At 35.8% G+C, this 24,496-nt stretch overlaps 1 protein-coding gene across 1 annotated transcript in view; it reads right to left on the reverse strand.

The window, feature by feature from the left end:
* The window catches only part of LOC121322551 (protein phosphatase 1L-like), a 49,819-nt gene extending 26,583 nt beyond the window's left edge, over positions 1-23,236 (reverse strand). Inside the window, exon 1 of the mRNA XM_041262662.1 lies at positions 22,339-23,236. Coding sequence (XP_041118596.1) covers positions 22,339-22,737 — 399 coding nt within the window. The 5' untranslated portion in view covers positions 22,738-23,236. The remainder of the gene's footprint in view (positions 1-22,338) is intronic.
* Positions 23,237-24,496: the final 1,260 nt, after the last annotated feature.

Raw genomic sequence — 24,496 nt, forward strand, 5'->3', positions numbered from 1 at the left:
TTTTGACAAAAAAAAAAGCAAACAAAAAAACACATTAAAACAATCATCTTGGGAGAGTATCGACAGTTACCGATGTGAAACTCACTTCGAAGTTTGCATGACCACATACCGAGAATCTCCAGATGTCTATGTGACAGGCAGGTTACCCTTCAGTCTGTGCTATGTATTTTGTCAGTATACTGTACACTACACAGTAGCTGGCAGAAAAAAAAACAATATATCTATTGAAATACTGGATATACATACCTGTGTTCTGCATTAAACTGAATTATTGAGAAACTCCAATTGTTAGACTGTAATTAGCCCATGCTCTATTTTATTAGCAAAGGATCTATAAAAGTTATATCATTACATTCACCAATTCAAATAGCTCTGCAGGGACACAATAATTGCTACCCTGTTCACATTTTGTGTCAGGCCACAACTGAGGATTTTCTCTCATTATTATATAAAAAAAAATAAAAATAAAAGGTTTAAAAGTATAACACCATCTGCTTTTGGACAGGCATCAATTTATTGTCGTGCAAACTGTGACCACTGCTTGTGAAAGGATCTTCCCCAAACAGAAGCTCTATGGTAAAGACTGCTCCCCACCCCTTTCTAAATTCTATAAATATTTCATGAGAGAACTGGCAGAAATCCCACTCATTTATAGAATAAATAAAAAAATGCCAAGCCTTACCCAACAGGTGTTGAGGTCAGTGACTTTTACTAAAGATTTATGGATTCCTTTAATGTAATTCTCATCAAATCTGCAGTGCAACCTGACCTTAGGTTTGCATTAAAAAAAAAAAAAAAAACTTTTAATGGGATTGACTCTAGTGTCAGAGCTCACAGGCTTATTGTTCTCATTCAATCAGTAGACAATGTCCCATGACTCTTGCGTTTGATCTTTCTGTAATTGTGTCGCTTTCTGAAGCCCTCTTTACAGCTCACATCTTCTGGGATTTTTGTTCTACAAGCAAGACCGCACCCGACAGAGAGGCATTTCTTGGACAGTTCTGTAAGCTTTCTGTATACCAGCATATTCTTATATAACTGTAGAACTTTTTTTTTTTTTTTTTTTTTTTTTTTTTTAAATTCAGAAAGCTTGGTCACTTGTTTTCTTTTAAGAACATTTGAATCCTTTTATCAATCTTCCTCAGCACAACTTAAAAAGAGAGAGGGAGCTTCAAAAGAGCACGGTTGTGCACCAAAAGGAACAAAATTTAAAAGAAAAAAGGTAACGTAGGTACACAAAATTGTGAATAATTGAAAAAAATATCACTATATAACTACGTGCTATGGACTTCAAAAACACGACTTTCTTAAAACAAATATGGACTGCACACCTTGGTTCATAGTGGGAAACTAAAGGCCCTGAAACTATAGATATCTATTTGCAAAAGCAATTGCGCCAGAAGAAATATTGGTATATTGAAAAATGCCCAACTGGATGGAATGCTTCAGCTACCAGTTTGTAAAGAAAAACTTTTTTTTCTTCCTTGCTACAGAGAAACTGTTTATCTACACAGTGGAAAAAAAAAAAATTATAAAAATGGTGTAAACCTACTGTTGCATGAAATTAGGCAAACAAATTAAATACAATAATGCTTATTGTTTTGCTATCTTTCTACTGTAGTATGTGGGGAGTATTTAATGCCAACACTGTATGACATTCATTATTTTTTTATCAGTAGTGTTGTTTTTTTATTTAACTCTTTAAAAGCTGCCAAAGGCACTATCACTTTAATTTAGTTATTCGGTTAGTGCAAGGTTTTCTCCCCATAACGCTATTTGCAATCTCCCGTGAAATGAAAGCAGCCAGTCAATCAACTGAACATTGTCTGAATTAAATTCATACATCATAAACTATATGGCTGACATTTTATTATTTCTCCATTCTTTATTTTTTTTGAAGACTGTCAGGCAGTAAGAAATGAGAGTATGACTTAAATGGAAGTCCCAATTACTTGTAGTATTGCACACCACCATTTCCAGAACTGCCCATTCTGCAACATAGCTAAGGTTCTAATTCAGCAGAACAAAAATTCAAAATAAACTAGGCACTTTTTTACTGTTGAAGATGCTATTACTTTTTTACTGTTGAAGGATCGCTGATGAACTATACAGCTTGATAGACTTAAGGACAATCCTTTTAAAATTATTAACAAACCCATATATATATATATATATATATATATATATATATATATATATATATATATATATATATATATATATATATATATACACACACACACACACACTTACTTACTTTAAACAGTGTAGTGGTATGTTTGAAAATATTTGATAATACGTTGACCCATTAAAAACAAACAATGTATGATGGATGAGGATATTTTGTGTAGGCTTAAAAGCCTGGGTCAAGATTAAATCAAATTCATGTAGTTTAAGGATTAGTGATAAAGATTTGTCTCAACCAGCAACAAAATCGTTCTAGCTGCGTTATAAGTCACGAGGCAAAGTTTTAATAAATTTAATAGCAACGCCTAACCTTGGTATAAACTCAGACCTTCTTCCTACACCTGTGAAACCTAATTAATCTGTCTGAGAACCAACCAGGTGCTCTCCAACATACACAACACTATAAATATATTCAATATTGCTTAACATTAACTATTAATGAAAATACAAAACACCCCTCTGTTAACTTCTATCTGAGAATGATTGTGTTTATTATTACAGATAACATGTGGTTTTACTTATCTTTAATTCTGGACTGATTAAGAACACTTGACTTTTATTTAAAGTTAATATACTACCTGGTCGTCATCATCTTACTGTTTTGAGAAATGAGATGGTAAAATAAAACAAAATACGAAAATAAATACTTTCATACTTCACATCTTTAAAACACACACACACATAAATTATATATATATATATATATATATATATATATATATATATATATATATATATATATATATATATATATACACAAATACATATTTGAGAGAAGCAAGCTGGCAGATAAGTCTCTCATAGATCTAAATAATATAAAAGATGACATAAAAAGTGACTTGAAATGGATCCTGTTCGTTTCTATTGGCAACAGATCAATATCAGCACAATCTAAACCGATAGTAAAAATGTTAAATACCATGTTCTGAGATTTTTGACCTTTGTAACACCCAGTAGCAGACGGCAGCAGTCTCAGTTTGATCCTGGAAACAGACAAGACTTAGACTGGTTTTGTGGTGCAAACAGTACATTTTTCTTTAGGGATGGAGGAGTGTTAACTGTGCCTGACAATGGGAAATATCATTTTCATTATAATATCAGATAGCAGCATTTAAAATTTAATTGAAAAGCGTATTGCCTTTACTAACTTACTACTTTATCACATCAAGTACATTGGTGTTTTTCTGACCTCTACAACATTGTCAAACTTCTGAGCTAAAACAAATATCCTCTAAAAGGCAATTTCAAAAGGAACAACACACCAAAGATTTTTCTGTTCCCATATGTAAAGGGTAGCTACTGTAGCTGTGCTGTAATGATGTTTTAGAATAATAAGCTCTGTCATGTATAAATGTTTTTTTAACACTGTTAAAAAAATAAAACATGATGGTCATCATACTGAGCTCAAGTTTTCTAGTGAAGATAGGCCATGAACTGTTTACCAAAAAATAATAATTGGAAAACATTTTCTCCTTGGAGGCGCACACATGGTGTAAAACACATCGCAGCACAATCAATTACCCTTGCCACTGCACTTGTGTTACAAGCTCTTTGCTGAGAAAAACACTACAAACAATCCTTGCAGTAGGAGTTAACCTTCGCTGCCTGTGTTTAGGAAAGGGCCACTTACAGAACCTCGATACTGTACTTCACCTGTTCATTTCTATAATACTTGACAGAGGGTTTTACCTTTACCATTACATTTTGGAATGGGTGCTAAACCACTTGTCAGATAATAATATAGCAGTGCTTCTCTGGCAGTAAAGGAAACAAAAAATGTAATTTTGTTGCTGGAGAGGTGACAGTGCAGATTGATTCTGATTAGCATGCTTCAGAAGGCACTTCTATTCAGACTATTTGAATCTATTATTTCTGGGAACAGAAATGCAAACAGCTTCACTGATGGGACAATCAGGAAAATGAATGTCACTTTTAAGACATGTGAAGAAAGTATATTCCAGAATATAGATAAATAATAAAAAAAAAGGTTCTGCATTGAAAGGAACTTGGTGCATGCATGAACAGTAATACAAACAGTATGCCCAATAAAGATAACAACCAGATCTTTATCTCCCAAAAGTACAGCAATCAAGTAGCACATTTCTTTCCTCCCACAAACATTCCTACAAAATGGCCATTCAATTCCCAAAAGGAACTAAATGGGATTCATACTGTACCACTCCTAAAAAGGAAATGGTCACTTTCACATATTACCACGTATCAGGACTAATCTACTTACAATGGAAACTGGCTTTTCTTTTTGTTTTGCTAAGGTAATACAGTGTTACAGTCAGATTGTATTTTGTGTAGACAGGCTAGTAGATGGTAGTGGTGGTGGTGGGTGCTCATGGGTTCCTATGGGTTCCTATCACAGAGTTGCCAATACTCTACACACAAAGGGTCATTCCAGCTCAAGCAGACCAACTGAATTTATTCAACACTCTGTTGGAAACCTCTTGAAAGGTAAAAAAAAAAAAAAAAAAAAAAATGGGATCAACCATCTGATGTGTGTGGGGGTTTTTTTTGTATCACCGTCCACAAATGGAAGAAGCACTTCCTAAGAATTAGGTGCACTTGAGCTGGAATGACCCGAAAGAAACCCGATCAGTTCCTATGTTCATTGTTCAAGCAATAGTTATGCAATGCAAATGCAGTATTATATTCTGCAGAGCTTGCTGCAATCAGTGAATGTGAAGTCAGCCATGAACACAAAAGCTTATCGAATTAAAAAGAGATGGTTTTATGAGGAATTAAAAATGCTGATAAAACAAGAATACAGGCACTTGATGTCAAGTCAGATTTGCTGTGGTGCACACACAAAAAAAAAAAAAACACCCGTTCAATATGATCACTCATCAATTACGTGTAATTGCACATTTGCTGTTTCATACAACTATAGGTCTCTAACATTAAAATAACATTTTATAGCACATTGGGCCAGTGTAAAACCCCTATAGTCAATATATATATATATATATATATATATATATATATATATATATATATATATATATATATATATATATATATATATATATATATAATATATTTTTTTATAAAGCTTCACTGACAATGTCTCTGGAAGCAAAAGACAAAATGCTTTCAAACCATGTTAATCATTTTAGTCAATAAAACTGCAACCCACCTAATTACTACAGACAGTACAGTACACTAAAAAACACCCAACCCGACTTCTCCTGGGGCTGTGGATTGGCAGTGGGCTGCAACATGAAGCCTCTCATCCTGGGGTCATCAGCTTTATTTCAGCAGAGGTCAGTAGAAATCAAGAGCTATCTCAAACTAGTTGTAACAGGGGGCTTATGTGAACAGAGTTCTATCCAAAAACACATTTTTAGAGTGGAAAGGAACTTTGTCTATATTTATGCGAAGGTCTTGCCTGGCCTTTTCTTGTCAAATGTGATTACAGACCTGTACCACAAATTCTTGACACTCAGTGACAATTTAGTGCGGAGAACCTTTCTATAGTGCCATGGTTTAGATCCATCCATTCATTCCCAGTTTCTTCAGCTCATCTTTCCAAAAGCCTTGACATTTTCTCTATTTTTAGTCATGATGACATGAGTTGTTTGCACACATATAGAACGCACGATGGCCTGAGATGGGATTTAAAATAACAATCCTCACTGTAAAATGTCAGAGCAGTAAAACTGCAAGCTATAGGTGTCTAGTTTAAGAATATCCGACAGCATGCAAGGTAATATATATGTTATGCTGGTAGCAAACCTCGCTTACATTTAACATTGTAAGGAATGCAACCACTGGCACATGCTCTGCAGTCGTGATTAATGCCAATTAAAGTGCTATCAATCCCTTAGATTGTACCATATCTACTTAATGCATCTTCTGCTGACGTGAGCAGATTTTTAGTCAGTATGGGGTTTGGGATGTCAGAGAACCCACTGTCCATGTGCTGATTTAAGTGGACAATCCTTGAATACACTGTACTATACATGTATCTGAATGTTTCACTCACTCTTTAGAAGCATTTCATAACAAACTTTCCCTGGCAAAAAATTTAATGATTTTTTTTTTTCTTTCAAATTTAGTGTTGCTAAAAACTATTAGAACATGAAGATTGACAAATATGTTTATAATGATAGAAAGGAAATGCTTATAAATAAATGAGGTTGTCCATAAAATACTGTATTATTAATTTTTAAATAAAATACAGTAGTGCATAGAAAGAATGTTGTCCACCCCCCCACCCCCTACCAAAAAACCCCCAAAAAACAACCCAGCAGGGTATGAAACCAGGATCCCCCTGCTGTAGCAGTGGTCCAGTTAGCCATCATGGGACAAGAGGTTAGAGGAGGGAAAATAGCTGTAAAATTTTTTACACTGTTAACAGAAATAAACAAAAGAAAAACATAATTTTGTCTGCAGAATTTGTGGGAGCCTACTGTAAATATTGCGTGCATTTTAGTAGAAAAACCCCTCTTTTGTTATAGGAGAGATAACACCAATCTCATATCTATATATTTTTCCAGTACAAGTCACTAACTACTTAATTAGCCTTGCACAATAAAGTCCAGTACAGTTAAGTGCTCAGTAAATTTAGAGATCAAAATAAAAGTTTCATGATGTTGAAAATGAAAAATGAAAAATTATGACCAAATATAATTGCATTCTCTTAGGCCTCTAAGCAGAGTATAAATCGTGGCTTCTCTGAAGGCAGACATGTGGTCTAATGGTTTGCTGCAAGGAGATTGTTGGGTTTGCCTCTGAATTCCTGAGTGACCTTGGTAAATGGGTAGGGAAGCCAGAGAAGGTAACTATTGCTTTAAATGCTACTGTTCTGAGGTCATTTCCTTGTTATTTTAGGAAACAGTCTGCAAAAATTTAAAATACAACATTACTATAGATAAAGAGCTGCATCCCTTGCTCTAGGTCACATCTAATTTGGTTGGACAATGTTGATTAAACACAGGCATTCCTTTACATTTTCAGACATATTTTCTACAGCACAAACAACCAATGGCTTTACTCTAGGTTTACGCTTAATGCTTTATAACAAAATGTGTCATTTATTAAAATCCTGTTTAAAAAGTAGTAATAGGGGATTGTGGTGGCTCTTTAAGTTGTTTTCATTGAACTACAGAATTGTGAAGCTACAAGAAATGCTTGCTCTTTTTTTAATATAAAGAAAATATCTGGAGAGCAAGCTGGGTTAGAAACTTCATAGTTGTTCATTATAAATTGGGGCAAATACCGCTACAAGGAGAGTTTATAGGAGGAGTTCACCAATGCATGCCCTTACCGCAGAGGCTGTCAGCATACTGCATCTCATCAAGGTCACACATGAAGGTTAAGAGTTAGTGCAGATGCAGCAGCAGCTGCTGGGCAACTTGTAAAATGAAAGAATGAAATATACCCCCCCCCCCCCCCACTTACAGTATGATACAGAGGAGGGTTACTGGAATCAGTACTCTGTTACACAAGGGATTCTCCAATCATCAACGTCTACAATAAAATAATCTATCCAATAGAAATAGCAAGCAGCTAGCATATATCTGAGACTGGATGACCCTTCTGAATGGCGTTGCTTCATACTGTGTTACATCCTACCTTGCTGTCTCTACAATTTTAGGGCCATCTCAATATTCTTGCCATTTCTGCTCCATTGCTGCCAGTAAAGAAGATAAGAGATTTCAATCTGTTCACAAACAAAGAGCTACTGAGCTAAAATGAAACTGGTCCAAGAATTCTGGACTGCAGATAAATCGGACTCAGCTTGGGAGTAAGTTTGGGTCAATTTTCCAGTAACTCTTTTTAGCTAGACTTCAGTATCAAATGGATGTTGCACTTTTGTATTCTTGGAAAGCCCGACTTCTCAATAAGAAGCATTGCATACAGCTGGTGGCATTTTACTTAGACACACAGAAAATCATTAGAATGAATGGAATGTAGAAAATGACATTATTTATGAATGATGTAGTTTCCTGAAAAACAAACAAACAAACAAAAAAAAAAACACGGTTTCATTATTCTCCCTTTCATTGGAAACATGTCCACTCTGTTGGTATTACCTGTGTAAATATTGGCTGTTTTAAGAAAAATGCCTTGAGTGCCAAACAGTACCTTGTGTATCTTTTCTGTGTTGAAAGCAGTAAAAACCTGTACTGAATAAAATACAAAAGGATAAAGGATAACAAAATAGCATGCTCTCAGTCCCTAAAGAAGTCAAAAGGCATGGGAATCGTAAAGTAGTAAGCGGTCTTAATGTTGCTCAGATCATGCAAGTGTTTTCGGGCATTTGTAAAAGGATAGGGCCTACACCAAGGACAGTCTTCAAAACAAAACACAATGTTAATTTTGAGCCCTGTTTTAATTCTCCAAATGGCTGATAATCTAAATACTGCTGCTGTATGAATCATTAAAATAGGACCCTCCCTCATGTACATTTAATTTTAAAGAAGCGTCTTGCACACACTGTGGAAACGTGAGGGCAAGAAATAAGAAACACCTGCAGTGGTTGAAATTGATACACCTCTAACTCAGTTAAAAGCAGATTTATACATGAGATATAATATTCAGGCAAAACAGATTTAAAATGTTGCATTTACGAAATAAAGAAAAGGTCTTTCCACAAATGCTGCACATATAAATCTAATCTTTTCCCTTGTGTAATGTCCTTTTATTTGTTATACTGCAAGTCACATTTTGTGAACAGAATTTTTTTTTTTGTGGTAGACTTTGCTGGGATGCAGTGGGGAATTCATCTGCAAAAGGTCAGGAAAGCTGTTCAGGCAAAAGTTTTCGGCAATGACCATGCATCAATCATCAATGCAGCTGTCGTCATTATAAGGCTGCCGAACCCACCAAAGAAAGAAATAAATCACAAAGTACTTTTCCCCCAGCTAGAAAAAACAAAAAAACAAAACAAAAAAAAAAACGACAAGACAAGACAACTCAAATCTACTTTTAATACAATTACTGCCTCTTGCACAAGAAAATAAACTACATTTTAACTTTTTTTGACCTTAATAAGAATTTAAAAAATAATAATATCTACAATAATAAACCTTTGGACACAAAGCCATATACTGGATAGGGCCAGAGTTATACCATATCAAAATGCAATGTGCCAAGTTCTGTTCTTCACCGACCCAGAACACAAGGGTTCTACCAATAGCAAATTAGATTGTTAAATGTAAATGTGCAAGGCTGTAAATGTAATTTAAAATGCATTAATTTAATGGTAGTGATGCAGGATGACCTGCAGACCTGTGATGATACTGAAGGTCTGCAAGTGTAATGTTGGATATGGTCTCTACATTTATAAAAGCTGCGGGAATATCAAAAAGACTCGTGTGTATAGAGTCGGGAGCTCTAAACTGCAGACACGGAGGTGCAGACTGGGTTGTACAGATGGCTCAGCTATCATTTTATTTAAAAAAGGCTAACACCAGTATATCCCTTTCATGAATTAATTATGTTAACCTTAAACAAGATTTTTTTCAAATGGTTTTTATTAGTCTGCAGGGCCTATAAAAACATAAAAAAAAAAAAAAAACTTTTGTTTTTTTTTAGTACAAAATTTAAGAAGTTATACGTCTGTCCACTTGAGTAGACAACATGCGCCTGTAACATAACAAATTGCCCTATTATCTTGGAACAGCATATTATGAATGAAAGTCTTTTTCTTTTATTTGGGGGAAAAAAAAGTAATACAAAAATGCTTGGTACCATTCCAACTGGTATGTATTAGAATGTTTTTTCATATTTTCTTTTCTTCTTTTTTTTTTTGCTAGAAACAAAAATGTCCTCAAAGTTGAATTTTTTATTTATTTTTTAATGCCCAAATATGTACGTATTCACCCCGAAACAAAAATGTCCTTAATGTTTGTAACAAAAATGTCTTCCTTGTTGAAACAATAATATTTTTTTTTTACTTCAGAGTGTTTACACATCAAGTTACCATTCTTCCCTCTTTAGTGAAATGAATTTGTCTGATTTTAGCGCTGGGTGTGGAAGTTGGCAAAGCACCCAGAACAGAATGGCTTGAGGCACTGCATGCAGATGTACTTCCATTTTTCATGTACAAGCTGCATCATGGCACCTGTTAGCATTTGTTGCATCAGTTAGCTTTGGCTAGTGATTTCCCACACATAACCTGATTTCAGGGGGCGCCCTTGTCATTGCCCTATGCTTCAAAGGAGGGGGTGTCTCACTTGTCCTTCCTCTTCGACGTTACTCCAGAGAGCTGGCATTAATCAACGCTCAAGCTATGAATGCTTTGAAGTACAACAGATCCTTGTCATAGAATCCTGACATTCGATACAGTAGCCATGCATTTACACAAGTCACATCAAGAAAGTGAAAGAATACTTGAATGTACCATCTCCTGTTTTTGCATCTGTGTGGGTACATCGATACACACTGATCCATGAGATCCACTCCCCCCATGTTTTTGTTATATAGCTTGACAGCAAATGGTCTAGGGATGTGGATCATTTCCTTTTCTTTCTTGCTCCATCTCTGGGTAGAATCCTATGGCTGTTTGCCTGCACATGACGATGCAACATGTATCACTGAACGGTCTAGCCACTGTGTAATGGTGATGTTCTCATCATTGGTCACAACTGATGACGCACCTCTTCCTTCAACTATTTCTCACACTTCAACTTTGATTGCGCTCCCATTAGCCTGTTAGCTACGCACGTACCTGTTGCATAGATGCCCTGGTCACGTAACCTCTGGAGCAGAGCGATGGTACAAAAAAAGTTATCAAAAACGACCTTGTGATTTTTGTTTTGTATGTCATCACTCAGGCAAAGAACCACATCAGCACACATGCCCAGTGTACTAACTTCACCCCTGCCTCCACTTGCTCCCTGACACACCTCAAATCTATACATGTACCCAGATGTCCCTGCTCTCACCCACACCTTCAAACCCCAGGGCTTGGATTTCTTGGGAATGTACTGCTTGATGGACAGGTGGCCCTTGAAGGGAACCATTTGCTCATCAACAGACTGGAACTCTTCAGGATCAACTGCTTTACTAAAGCATGCCTCCAGTTTGTCTAACACAGGCCGAATTTTGAGAATTTATCTTTGTTTCCTAGCTCTTGCGAATAATTGTCTGCAAAGGGAAGGTACCAGCGAATCTCTTCAAATCTGCATACAGGCATTGCATTTGCAATCATGTCAAGGTGAAGGCCTACATTAGATGACCAGTACATTCTGGATCTTGGATATCAGACATAGGACATTATCAAATTTATCCCAAGGAAAATTTGAAATTCTTGGCTTGTTAGGGACAGATATTACTTCCCTTTCTGCAGTGCATACAAGTTTGTGTTGTGGATGATTTCTTCAACCAGGGTATCAGAAAACAAGTGCATAAAGAAGTGTATGGGCTCTGTTCCCTCAATATTCACTTTGTGCTCTCCTAAAAATGTAGGCAACACTCCTTCAAAATTATTATCTTTGCTTTTCCATCTTCCAGCCTATTTGTGGACAACACTGCAATATATAGCTCTTACATTACAAAAAATATTTAGCACAGGCCAATAGAACAACATAGGCTTAATGTGCAATATTAATCTTAATATTGCATGATGTCCACTTAAGTGGACATATGGTTTAACATAAACTGTGAAAAAAACAAAGTGAGTATTTGAACAAAACATATACCATATTATTACCTAAACATTACTTTCTTTGAATATATTTTTTTACCTGCTCTGGACTTTTTTGTTTTAAAAGGATTTTACAGAAATCCATGAGGTGCAAGCTGCTGCTGAACTTTCCTCTGCAATTGTACTGGCACCTTTATGTTTTTTGCAGACTAGATGGCAGGCGTTTTAATTTTGATAGACGTCCAATGAAGAGGATACCATGCATTGGTGATGTCAAAACAGAGTTTCTTTTGGAAATAATCACTTAAAAATAGCTGTCCACTCTAGTGACCTCTATGCATGAAAGGGTTAAAAAGAAAAATAAATAAATAAATAAATAAAAACACATTGCTACTAATTATTTAAATAGCTCCTGAATTTGTAATGTAACCATTTTGAATATATAGTAGGTTTATTAGGTCTATAATAAGCATGTGGAACATTCTTTGAAGGGCTGACAAACAAATATAAGCCTGATCATATTATGTAGGAAGCACGTGGAAAACATTCTTGGCTGCATGGGTTTGAATTGACATCACTTAAGCAAAAAATGCTTGGAATTGAATCCCAACGTTCTATATTTTATAGTTTCATTTTATTTGTTTTATTTTTCCTTGTGCAGATGGTACTGCAGAATTATACAGCTCTTGGCTGACCTACAATCACACTGTCTTAAGAAATGCATTTGTAAAAACCATGCCAGCCTTACGGATGTAGAACAATAAAAAAGAAGGGTTTGTATCAGCAGCCCTGAAATACAACTCTGACATCACAAAGGAGAAGACAATAAGATAATGCCATGTGGTTCTAAAAAAAATGAACTACGCAGGCTTTATTTTAGACTAAAAGCATTCTGTCATTGATATTGCTTAAAAGGACAAAGAGCTTAAAAAATAATTCCAGCAAATCTTCTATAAAATTGCTATTATTTTATTACTAAACCTAGACACAAACATTATGATAAAAAAAGTGTTTGTTTTTTTAATGTTATTAATGAATTAAATTTAGTGATCACTCCTTCCAGATATTTCAATGCTTTTCAGCCCCTGCCTGCTACGTCAAGAGGAACATGAAGGAACTTGCATTCCCAGGAGCCTTTGGTTTTCCTGAGTAACCAATTGCTGTTTACCAATGAATGTGTTGTGTTTCTGTGTTCCTTTGTGTAACCTCTCGAAGCAGAATGAAGGGAGGCAGCTCACTAGTGGTTTTAAAGAAAAAAAAATCATAAAAAAATAAATCAAATACACATTTACCAAAAATGTAACACGTACAATATACAAGGCAAAATTTACCAGCATAAAAAATGCCAATAATTTCATTGCTGTTTTTAAGAAGAATCATTTCCCATTTAAGATCAAGAAACTAAAAGAAGAGAATTACAGTAATTTCCAGAGTTTTTTTTCCCCCCCTCAAACTAATGTATATGGAAACTAAAAGACTGAGATGTATTCGTGAAATGTAAAAATAAATGATTGGGGTTATTTTTAGACATGTATGAGAACATGCAAGCAATGCCTGTGTTAGTGCATCTTATAAATTATTTCAATTCCTTTTCTGTTCACTCTGCGGTGCAAGGTTTTCTGAGCTAAGCTTGTCTCTGAACAGGTTTAGCTGCAATCACACTTAAGTTGGACGGTTTGTCTCATCAAACTGATTCGAGTGACTTCACTGACACAAGCCGTGTACAATAAGGCCTTTTCAGACAAATATTCTTGAACAGCAAGCCCGTATTGAAGTATTAAAGGGAGGTGCGTTGTCTTGGAACAGCTCACTGCTATTCTGCATGGCTTCTAATTTGAATAAGCAACATGATGTTTACTTTGGCTACACTTAACATTTTGCTCTACTTTATTTGTATTTTTTATCTTTTTTTATCTTCTTTTCTTTATAAAGCAGATAAACTCTCAGTCAATGATAGGCAGCTTTGCTGTAAACACAGAAGTTTTTGGTAGGGCCGCTCAGCAAAGTGCACTCCAAACAGTGGGATGATGGCTCCAAGCTAGACATCGCTTTTCTAAAACCACTTACCCAGCATGACTTTCCTAAAAACACTGCAGTTGGAGGAACTTGATTATATAGCTGTCTGTTATTGGTGACATTGTTGCTTGAGCTTTTTTTGTCCCTTTATGACAGGTTCCTATTACCATGCAAGAGAAAGATCAGACGGCTTTTAGACAGTACTTTATTTCACTGGGGTGTTGTTGCCAAATTAGGCTAATCTCTTCTCAACCTCAGATAAAACATCCTTCCTTGTATTATCACTTAAAAAGCAAGATTACAGTTGATTATAAATACAGAACTTAATAACTGTGTTCAAACAAAAATTAGCAACAGTTTATGTCAACCTTGTAAATAGGAAGAGATTTGTTTTTCAAAACCTTTTAGAAAGGTTAAGAAAACATAACACCAATTTCATTTCTCCCATGTGCTCCCAAAATGTTTACTTTTAGTTTTGAAAACTTTTTTTTAACCAATTAAGGTGAATCTAGAACTGGAACAAAAGCTGAATGGAGTACCTATTTTAACACAACTCAAAAGCGAGAAAAAGTACAGAAACAAATTATTACTCCACAGCTAACAGCTCAGATTTCCCATTTCAGGACAAGTCTGAACACACAGAATGCCTTCAGGACTTTATTCACTTGCTGGTGATTAACACATGAAGCCGATAACATTCTGGGGAACCTGCACGGACAAAATGCAGCCAATGATATTTACACTTTGTGTTACGCGTCAAAGCCATCTTTGTACATGGTGATAGATAGTTGTACAATATATGTTTTTAACCCATACCATAACCACTTAAATGACACATTTAAATTTGTATAAAACATATTCAACACTATTGTAAGCTAACACTTGTATAAATATACAGAACCTATATAATTTAATAGCCAGAGCTGCAGTGCCCAACAATGTTTAAAAACATTCTTTGAAACGGTTTTACGTTCACAATCAACTCTTAAAAAGCTGACTAGGGAGATCACTGTGCTCATTCTTTGCAGTACTGATATTCTAGTGTTCTCTTATTGGTATAATAAGATTCTTCATAGGTTCTTATCACAAGGTCTCAAATTTACACTGGAGCCAGGTAGGGGTCATAAGAAAGAGCATCTAAAATTAGTGTGCAAAAAAGAATGAAGAAAAAAAAAATCAGTGGACATCACAATATTGTTTCAGTATAATTCCTCATTATTATCCCCAATTTCCTGTTACGAAACTTGAATCTGCAATTCAAATATATTTATGGGAAGCATGTGGAGTATGTGAATTTGATCAGTGTCTTGTTTTGAATATTCAGCCAACAGTATGACCTCGCTCTTTATTATGCAAGGTCATAAGCACAGTAGGTTAATTACACAGACTTGCTTACTACTAGGTACTACTACTTAGTACCTTACTATTAGGTAAGGTACTAATGTCACATTTATTTCGTGCCAAGCCAATTTTGTCATGTCAGCAAAACTAGGGCCCGATTCAAATGATGTTATTTATATGCAAATGAGGCTACGCTCTCCCTGTTTCCAATAGACAAAATTATAGCATGCCAACATGTTGGTTGCTGTCTGCCATCAAGATTACAATATTTCTGTCGTCAGCATGAAAGTCAATACTTTGCAGCAGCAAAAAGCCATGAAATCACAAGAGCAACAAATGACCTTCAGAAAAACAAAAATTGAAAAGTGCTTCGAGAATAGAAATCTCAAATAAAAAGGAAGACTTTGCAGTTTCAAAGTTCCAGGAAAAAGACTATTGACCCATTCGATCCTAGGCTTGAATCCTAGATAATATAATCCACACACTAAATGTAAACTCTTTCTTTTTGCTGTGGCTGAATCCTTTTTTCATCCTAAATGAAGGAAGATTTGGAAAACTTGAATGATCGTATCAAATACATTAAAACATTTAACTTAATATAACAGGTTTTATAATATTATACATTTCAATAAAAGTACACATTTGAGAAATACATTAACCTCACCCATGTATACATTTTAGTCACACTGTATGCAATACGTGACTATCAACTGACTATTACCATCATGCTGACAATAGAAAAACTGTGTAATCATTTCAATGCCTCAAATTCTGTACATAAAAGTTAGTACAATCTGCTTCAAATATAATGTGATATAAAAGTACATAAGACAACACCTTTGAAAAACAAATTAACCTTATAATTTATGGGAAGAATAATTTGGAGTCCTACTGTATACAATAAATGGCTATGAACTGACAAACAATATAAAGGATTTTTACTCTCAAAGGTATGCGATTGCTTGTATGTGCTGTTGTTTAAAACAATTGGACCTTCTTTAGCATTTTATATACTTTTACAGACAGAAATATACTATAGAGCCGATTTTAACTAAGAACTTTACATAAATACTACTCTGGAATTTCTTGTAAAAAGGCTCAATGGTTATACACTAAAATAAAATATATTAGTTACAGATCTGCAGTTTTGAGCAGTTATATTTCCTATATACAGGATGTTATATATAGGATACAGATGTTTAGAATAAACAAAGACCCTTGAATTAATTCACTAGTGTGAATAATCATATCCTTATGCATTACTAATATATATATATATATATATATATATATATATATATATATATATATATATATATATATATATATATATCATTAACATCTCATGAACTCTGCAATGGGGTATTTCCCTAAAAAGCTACCCCATGCCCTAATAATTCCAACACCGCAAACTGCCAATGTGAAATGAGCTGTTCGCATATTTACTGATTATCTGGAGCAACTCAATTCACTTTGTGGGTTGCAATGTTATCACAACGTGCACTTGTTGCCTTGCAGCAATTCCACAAGTCACACAGAAAACACGACGATAAATTCATTTTTATTGCAAGCCGAGTCATTTGGAGGACTGCTATCTGGCAATTCCTAACCACAATAAAAACTCTCAATTTATTACTGGAAATGTTTGTTGCCCTTTTGGGAAATTACAAAACCTCGTCTATATAAAGAAATTAGAAAGATGCCCTGAAGTCATGCAAGCACATACTGAAGATCTGAAGAAAAATGATATGACATGTTCATTATTAAAAAGCACAACTCCTGTACTCCTTATATTAAAATCACACATACATCTTCCTATAGCATATAATTTGTTCTCTTGGCCTCTGTAACAGCTTTTGTGATGTGGATCTTGTTTATGTGAATGGAAGACACACAGTACTTCTAGAACATTTTACACATAACTATATCATAATAGATACCCTTTGATTGCTAAACCAGCAGTAAGAAACAACATAAGTTGTCACTTCATGGGACAGTTCTGCTTGTTTTACATGTAGGTGGACATCAGATCCCTTTAACTGATATTCATAGCTGTTTCTTATCAGGTTGGTAACCTTGCCAATTTCATTCCCATTATACAATAATGGTGCAAATTGCACAGTGGAGTAAGAAGGGGCCCGTTAGATGTTTGAGGTTTGTTGTAGGAGGTGTATTGGGGGTGGCTGAGAAGTGAATGGGGATAGCAGTCACAGCTGCTTTAGTACATACATAGTACTAATTGTGAAACAAAATACTAACACCTTTTTGGAAGCTTGTTACCTTTTCATTATGGTCTTCTTTCTTTTCAATATTAAAAGACTGGGGACACAGATTAACTGAACCGGCACTGGGCTTTAGCTCTAGCTAAGCAGGTGTTTGCAGATTTATATACTGTATCCTGACAATTACACAGTCTATCCACTAATGCATACTACTACTGTAATGTGATATTTCACTTTCCATTAATGGAGGCTCGAGCTGGAGTACAAATGCACTGCATAAATTTGGTTGGAGCTGTAGTATCAGCAATTAATACACACTACTTTATCTCCATTAAACCAGGCGACAGGATTCTTTTAAAAACTTCAACACTTGCCCAAGGGAAGCTTTGTAAGATCATGGCTGTCACACGTGATGGGGCCGTTTAGGAGTTTTGCCACGTAGTTTGGAGACAGTCTGGGGATGTCAGCTGCTCTCGCAGCTATGAAGCTGACAACAAGGTCACAGTTGAGGAGATCAGGCAGAGTTCTGGCATCATGATCAATGTATGTTATTATCCTCATCACTACCTAGCATTGGTCCTCAAGAACAAAAGACAAAAGGCAACCCCCAAGCAAGGGCAAGCATATAGACTGCACTGTTTAATATTTAATGGCATGAAGTGTCTCGGTGAACTGCATCTTAACGGACTGAGAGTATCAGCCAAATGACTCTTTAGAGGATGTCATAAGGAAATATCTAAACAGGAGAGACATACTGCATAAAGCAAGACATTTTCTAGTACCTGGAATAGAAAGAGCACATTCTGCACACTGTTAAGGCTCAATATATCCTTTTAAACACCTTTTTTATTATAGATAGGCTAACACACAGATTCAAACTTGTGGAAAAAGGTTTGTGTTTTTCCAATTGTAAATAGACCAAAATAAATTCTCACTAACACAGCGTAAAGAGATGATGAAACAAGTTGAAAACATGTTTCTAGCTATACATTTCTTGAACAAAACTGATCACTTTACACTCAGTGCAAAAAAGATAGTCACTACACCACAAGTCGCTTGTTTCATAAAATAACATTCTGCCTGGAGAAGCCCATAACAAATGCAAAAACACTAGGGGGATTCATTAGGTGTTTGAATTAAAAAGTGTGCTGAAGAAAATCTTATAGTAGTTTCTTGATATGACCTGGATGCAAAGAAATGCACAGAGTCCTTTTCTTCAAATATTAGTTTGGTTTATTCATTATATGCAGGGAATCATTCTCCCATTACAGAGTATGCAGATTCAAAGATGCATACAGAAGCAAGCTCTTTAATACCCATTTAAACTCAGGTTTTTCCCCTCCCCCGTTCCTTTGTAGGTCCAATCACCACGGGACAACACCCTGTGGGCTACCCCTGTGGAGGGGTTCCATGTGCAGAGAAAATGATGTGTCGTGAACTAAAGAGACCTAAAGGTTGCTATTGCAGAAAGTAAACTGTTCTGGTTTGAATGTATTTATGTTTAGTACTTGTTATTTTGTGTTCTCACACTAGGCATAAACTATGCTATCTTGGGCATATCGATCCCTCCTACACTGGATGATTGTAGTTTTTCAACTGCTAACTGCTGCAGTTGTTTTATGCACAGATTTGTGGGTTCAGCCGATTTCTGCTGAATTGCACTATTTGATGCAATCTTGCACTCATCAGCTTCATATATATACACATTCTCTGACACTTTTTCTGCAAAACTAAGTGTATAAAACTGTAAATGCTTGCATATTAGATTGCATTAATTCTTCGTTGTCATGTTTTCCAACAGGCGCAATATAAATCTGGTAATATGGACCAATGAACCTGCTAGCAGCGGTCTCTAATCCTGGTCATGGAGGGCCGGTGGCTCGCCTTGTTTTTGTTCCAAAAATTACTTGGAATGTACCCTAAATTACTTAATTGGACCAATTAAGTAATTTAGGGTACAGTGAACAAAAACCAGAACCAGGATTGGAGATCCCAATCTAGATAGTTATTAGATGGCACAGGTTGATACATTTAGCCTGCCTATGGATTGTTAGAAGTATCAACTACAACAAAGTATCAATCTAGGTATTAAGTAGGTTACATATATTGATACAATTAACTTATGTCATTCTATCACTCTTGCAGTTAACCCTTTTATGGCCAGTGTAAATCTTTCCAAGTAGGAAGGAATATACAGTAAATGGCTGAGGGGCACATTGATACACGTTACTTGTACTTTGCACATGACTGTCTGTAATCTCTCACTAGATGGAATCATTATTATTGTACAATGTTTTATTTTGGTTCCATTATATTTTGCATAGTCCAACTGTTTAAACAGTATAGCCCACAGTGTAAACTATCAGGAATAAATAAGGAAAATGCTAATACAATACAATAAGATTTATTAGAAGCTGTTGAAGGGCACCGGTCTCTTAAACCCAGAAAGTCTGATAAACCCCTATGCATGACTATATAGTTATGGAAATTACATAAGAAAATGAGATGTCCTTTTTTTTTTTTTTTTTTTTTGGAATACCACGTTCCTTCTCAAAAAAATGTGTTTTAATATTCGCTTTTAATAAAGGAAATGACTGCTTTAATGAATTTTCATGTATCTATTTTAGTGCAATGTAGTTTCTTCACTGGAATAAAGAAATACTTTTTTAACATTTATTTTATTTCTGTTTCTTCATTAAAAAAAAAAAGTTCTCTGGGGAGAGTAAAAAAAATACAGTAACTTTGATTCGTATACTAAGGGTTACTCCTAAATTAATTCATGAGCCACTTCTTGTGTACTTTTTTATGGTAAAATGAGCATGCATGACTTAGAAACTTGTCTGTCAGCTGAGCAGAATATCCCAAAAACTGGGCTGAACTTGGAAAAGCAAAGAGGCCCAGAATTTGGGATGTTATCTAAACACCAGATCTGCCCAGAATTTGGGACATTATAATTAAAAGCGGCCTAGAACGCTGAGAACCAGCAGTCTATATGTAAAACTGTGAATAAATTACGGATAAACTAATGAATCCTGTAACAAAACTGTAATAGTGGGCAGGATATACATGTATATATATATATATATATATATATATATATATATATATATATATATATATATATATATATATATATATATATATATATATATATATATATATATATATATTTGTAATTAAAATAAATCACGCAAACAATTATAGATATATGCTATTCAAGGAACAAAGTAGATCACCATAGAAAGCCAATTCTTACATTTGTGCATAACATGAAAATTTATATAAAGTAACAGTCACCCATAGTTTGTTATATTAGTACAACAAAATACCACATTATATTTGAATTGAAAGGTTCTGGAGAGCAGATCTATCTCTCGCTCCGATCACAATGCCTCCAAGCTTTCCCACGCGTGTTGACGTCATATTCCTGTGACAGACATAAATCAATCAAAACGCGAGACTTATGTGGTTCCACACCAAAAACCAGGCTTGTGTCATACCTCTTGTGGAGTGCTGACTGAAGCAATATAATGATGAAAATCCTTAACCACGCCCCTGGCTCAACTTGGCTCACAGCTGGATTCAGATGTCTTGTGAGGCTGGAGTTTCACAGTTTGGTTCTTGGTCAGCTGGACAAATAGCCAGTGGAGAACCACCCGTGCCCGTACTGTACTGAGCCCTCACTGGTCGGATGTGCCAGTGGAGAAGGGGTGTGTGTGTGTGTGTGTGTGTGTGTGTGTGTGTGTGTGTGTGTGTGTGTGTGTGTAAATATAAAATACCTGAGCTGGCCCGGTAAGCAGCATAAGAGGACTATCCCCTAGAAAGTGCCCTGAGGGAATCCGATGATCCGAGGGCATTTGCCAAGCATTAACACCTTCACATCTACGAAACCAACCCACCCTGACCCTAACCCAACCCTAACACTAACCAACCCCAGCCCTAAAACCTAACCCTAACCCTAACTGAATACTTAACCATTAAAAATCATCAGATGGCCTCAGGACATTTATAGTGGATATTCCTTTGTGCTGCGCCAGGCAACATAGCTGAATCTGGCTCAGGGCGAAGCAGGCGGTGGGATGGGTTATTGACTTTCATCATGACGCTAGTGCTGTTGCATCTGTAACCTTATTGCTTTTGCCTTTAAACTTCTTTTTAATGTATACTGTTGTTGAAGTTGTCTTTTTACAGATTAACAACGCTAAAACTAAAGTATTACAGATCTGTACTGTATTTTTTTTTTAATCGATTTCATTAAAAGTGAATCTCCATAAATTAACAGCTTGTAATTATTTGAGGAGAGAGTCAATGTTTTGATTTAACTTGGGCCCTTCTGTATTAAATAGAAATAATGAAACCCCTTTGACTTACGTTAGATAAGACAGATGGCTTTGCCGTACCTGGCTGGGCTCCACTCGGCTCGGGTGTGCCAGTGTAAAAGGGCATTAGACTGCTCATGACCTGGCCCATGTCTGAACCAATGGTCTTTCAGGACATCTGGACGGCCCCCTGTGCGATAAGACAGATGGCTCTTCTTTGGCCATCTCTTCAAGTGAACACTTTACATGCACAGTTAACCAATAGGGACTGTGAGGTTGAAATGAATAGCCAGATTTAGAATAATAGAAGCCTTAATACAGAAGTAATGTATCAACAAATCACCTGCACATTGCAACCCATTATTTATGTATTTATTTATTTAGCGTCTTTTTCAAGCCAGGTAATTTTAAATCGTACTTCTCTAATAAGATACACATAATAAGATATTGTTCAGGGCGGCTATTTAAATATTTCTGTCACAAATACAGTACTGAGCACATCTGGCAAAATGTGTTGCTCCTACTTACTTTAATGTACATTGTTGATGTTCATTGTCAAGATGTACTGATATTATATAACTCAGTAGATTATAAATACTATTTTGAATACCGATAAAACACGATCATTTAAATAAACGGCATAACCTACCTCTCCTCCGTGGCCGTCAAATATTCCGAATATGGACGGGTGAGTCTTGTTGACCAAATCAGTGATGACTCGAAAGCGGTCTTCCATGTGATCCCTCCTGCCTTGTATCGAATACACGGCCACATTTTGGCTTTTGAATTCCCAGGTTTTCGAGAACTCAGCCTCCAGGACATCAAGACCACCCAGTCTGTCATTCTGCATAATCTCCGCTACCTTTCCTTTAACCATTTTCACGGCATCCCTGCTCGACTTGACAATCGTCTTCACTTCATCCGTGTGGAAGAAGTAGCTCCAAAGGGCCAGGCTAATGCATAGCAGGAACAAGGTCTCTGGTCTCAGTAAGAAATAACGCATGATCCGACCCAAGAGAGACAACAAAGTCATTGTATCTTCTATCATTTAATTTATACACACAAAAACGATACTGACAAAGGTTCTTCACTACATGAATAACTTAGTTCATACTTTTGCATTTGAAAGGATGAGCTGGTGTACAGTAAATCCGAATGTTTTAGATCAATAACAATGTTATGTTTTTAGCTCCAAGGTCAATGCAAAGGTATTGTTATTATTATGTTTTTCTTCAGCTCAATAACAACAGTGTTGAGGATGCTACAAGCAGGATTCTCAGCTTCCGAGATACAGCTGACATTCCATTATTTGTATTAGTCACAGTAATATCTAAAGTCTTAAAACTGCAAACTCAACATAGAGACAAACAATTCGATATCTGGACGTGGTAGAACCAGCCGCGTCTGATTAAAGCAACCCTGTTAATGCTGTCGCTCCTGACAGCAAAGCAATGCTCCCACTATCCCTGCAAGTCCCGCCTGACAGCAAAGCAACGCTACCGCAACACCACAACCTCTATTCCTACACACTCTCCTGCCAGACTGCAAACTGTCAAGCATTGCTGCCGCATTCCCCTCTGTGGAACACTCCATTGAGTGATGGGGGTCACCAATCTATTCCCATAAAACTTACTATTATCAGACAATCAATTGATATTATGCCGCTTCTTCTTCTTTTTTTTCTTTCTTTTTTTTAATTAACATTGGTTAACATATACATTAAAAGACTGTCTTCTTGAAATATACTGAATGCCTGTACGACGCCCCTTTTATTTTGCTTGGCACGTTCTACTAGAAACTATTCGGACGGTAAGCAGACAGGCGCAAAGTGTATGCCCATCAAACCAGTGTTAATTAGAACTGTATGATAAAGAACTGATTGCAGCTACCAGTAGTAAATATTGCATTTGTGATTGAAGTGTTGAAATATACTATATATTCCAGAAAAGAGATGGCAGTTTTGTGTGTTTGATGTACGTCTCTTTACTAGAGTATATCGTTTTAAATTGGCTACACTTTCAAATTAAAATATCCTGGAAATTACACCTGCAAACAAGTAATACTAGCACAATTCTTAAAAGAATGTAGTATATAACCACAGCATTTACCTCCACATAAAAACAACTATTTGCTAAATATTTGGTGCTCACAGTTCAAACTCTCGCTCTTGCGGTTTACAATGTAAAGAACCCCTCAATTATCACAAGGTCACCGCATAGAATTTTATCATACATCACTTAATATTTAGTATTATTTGGCTTTGACGTTTATGATACAATATATCCTCTGTGGCCATTCAGTGGTTTAATAAAAATAACAAAGCATAAAATCAATTAAACAACTTTTCTAGAGTCCGTTTCTTTCTCGTCGCTTCATGCTTGTAGCAATGTTTTGTTAGATAAAAGTGTTTAGTCACCAAAAACATAGTCAAATGCAGGCAAACGACAGCTGCATGGATATGTGCCAGTACAGATAGTTCCTGTTCTTCACCTGCCAAAATCTCTGCCAGTGCCTGTAACAGTATCTCACTGGGAACAGAGAGGAGTAGGGGTCAAATTATTTGTAAAAATAAGTTAATTGCTTCAAAGAGAGGCATCCATGTGACACACTGAGGCTCTTCTGTGGGAACAGTAGTCACTACAACATTACAGTGGAGCTGAAAATACAGTGTATCTAACCCACTGCATACAGAACATTATGACTGGATTACATAATGATGATATTGCTTGTGTGTGGGAAAAACAGACAAACAAACAAACAAACAAACAAACAAACAAAAAACCGTACACCCATATTCTATAATGAGA

The sequence above is a fragment of the Polyodon spathula genome, chromosome 11, assembly GCF_017654505.1.
Source record: "Polyodon spathula isolate WHYD16114869_AA chromosome 11, ASM1765450v1, whole genome shotgun sequence".
Classification (NCBI taxonomy): domain Eukaryota; kingdom Metazoa; phylum Chordata; class Actinopteri; order Acipenseriformes; family Polyodontidae; genus Polyodon; species Polyodon spathula.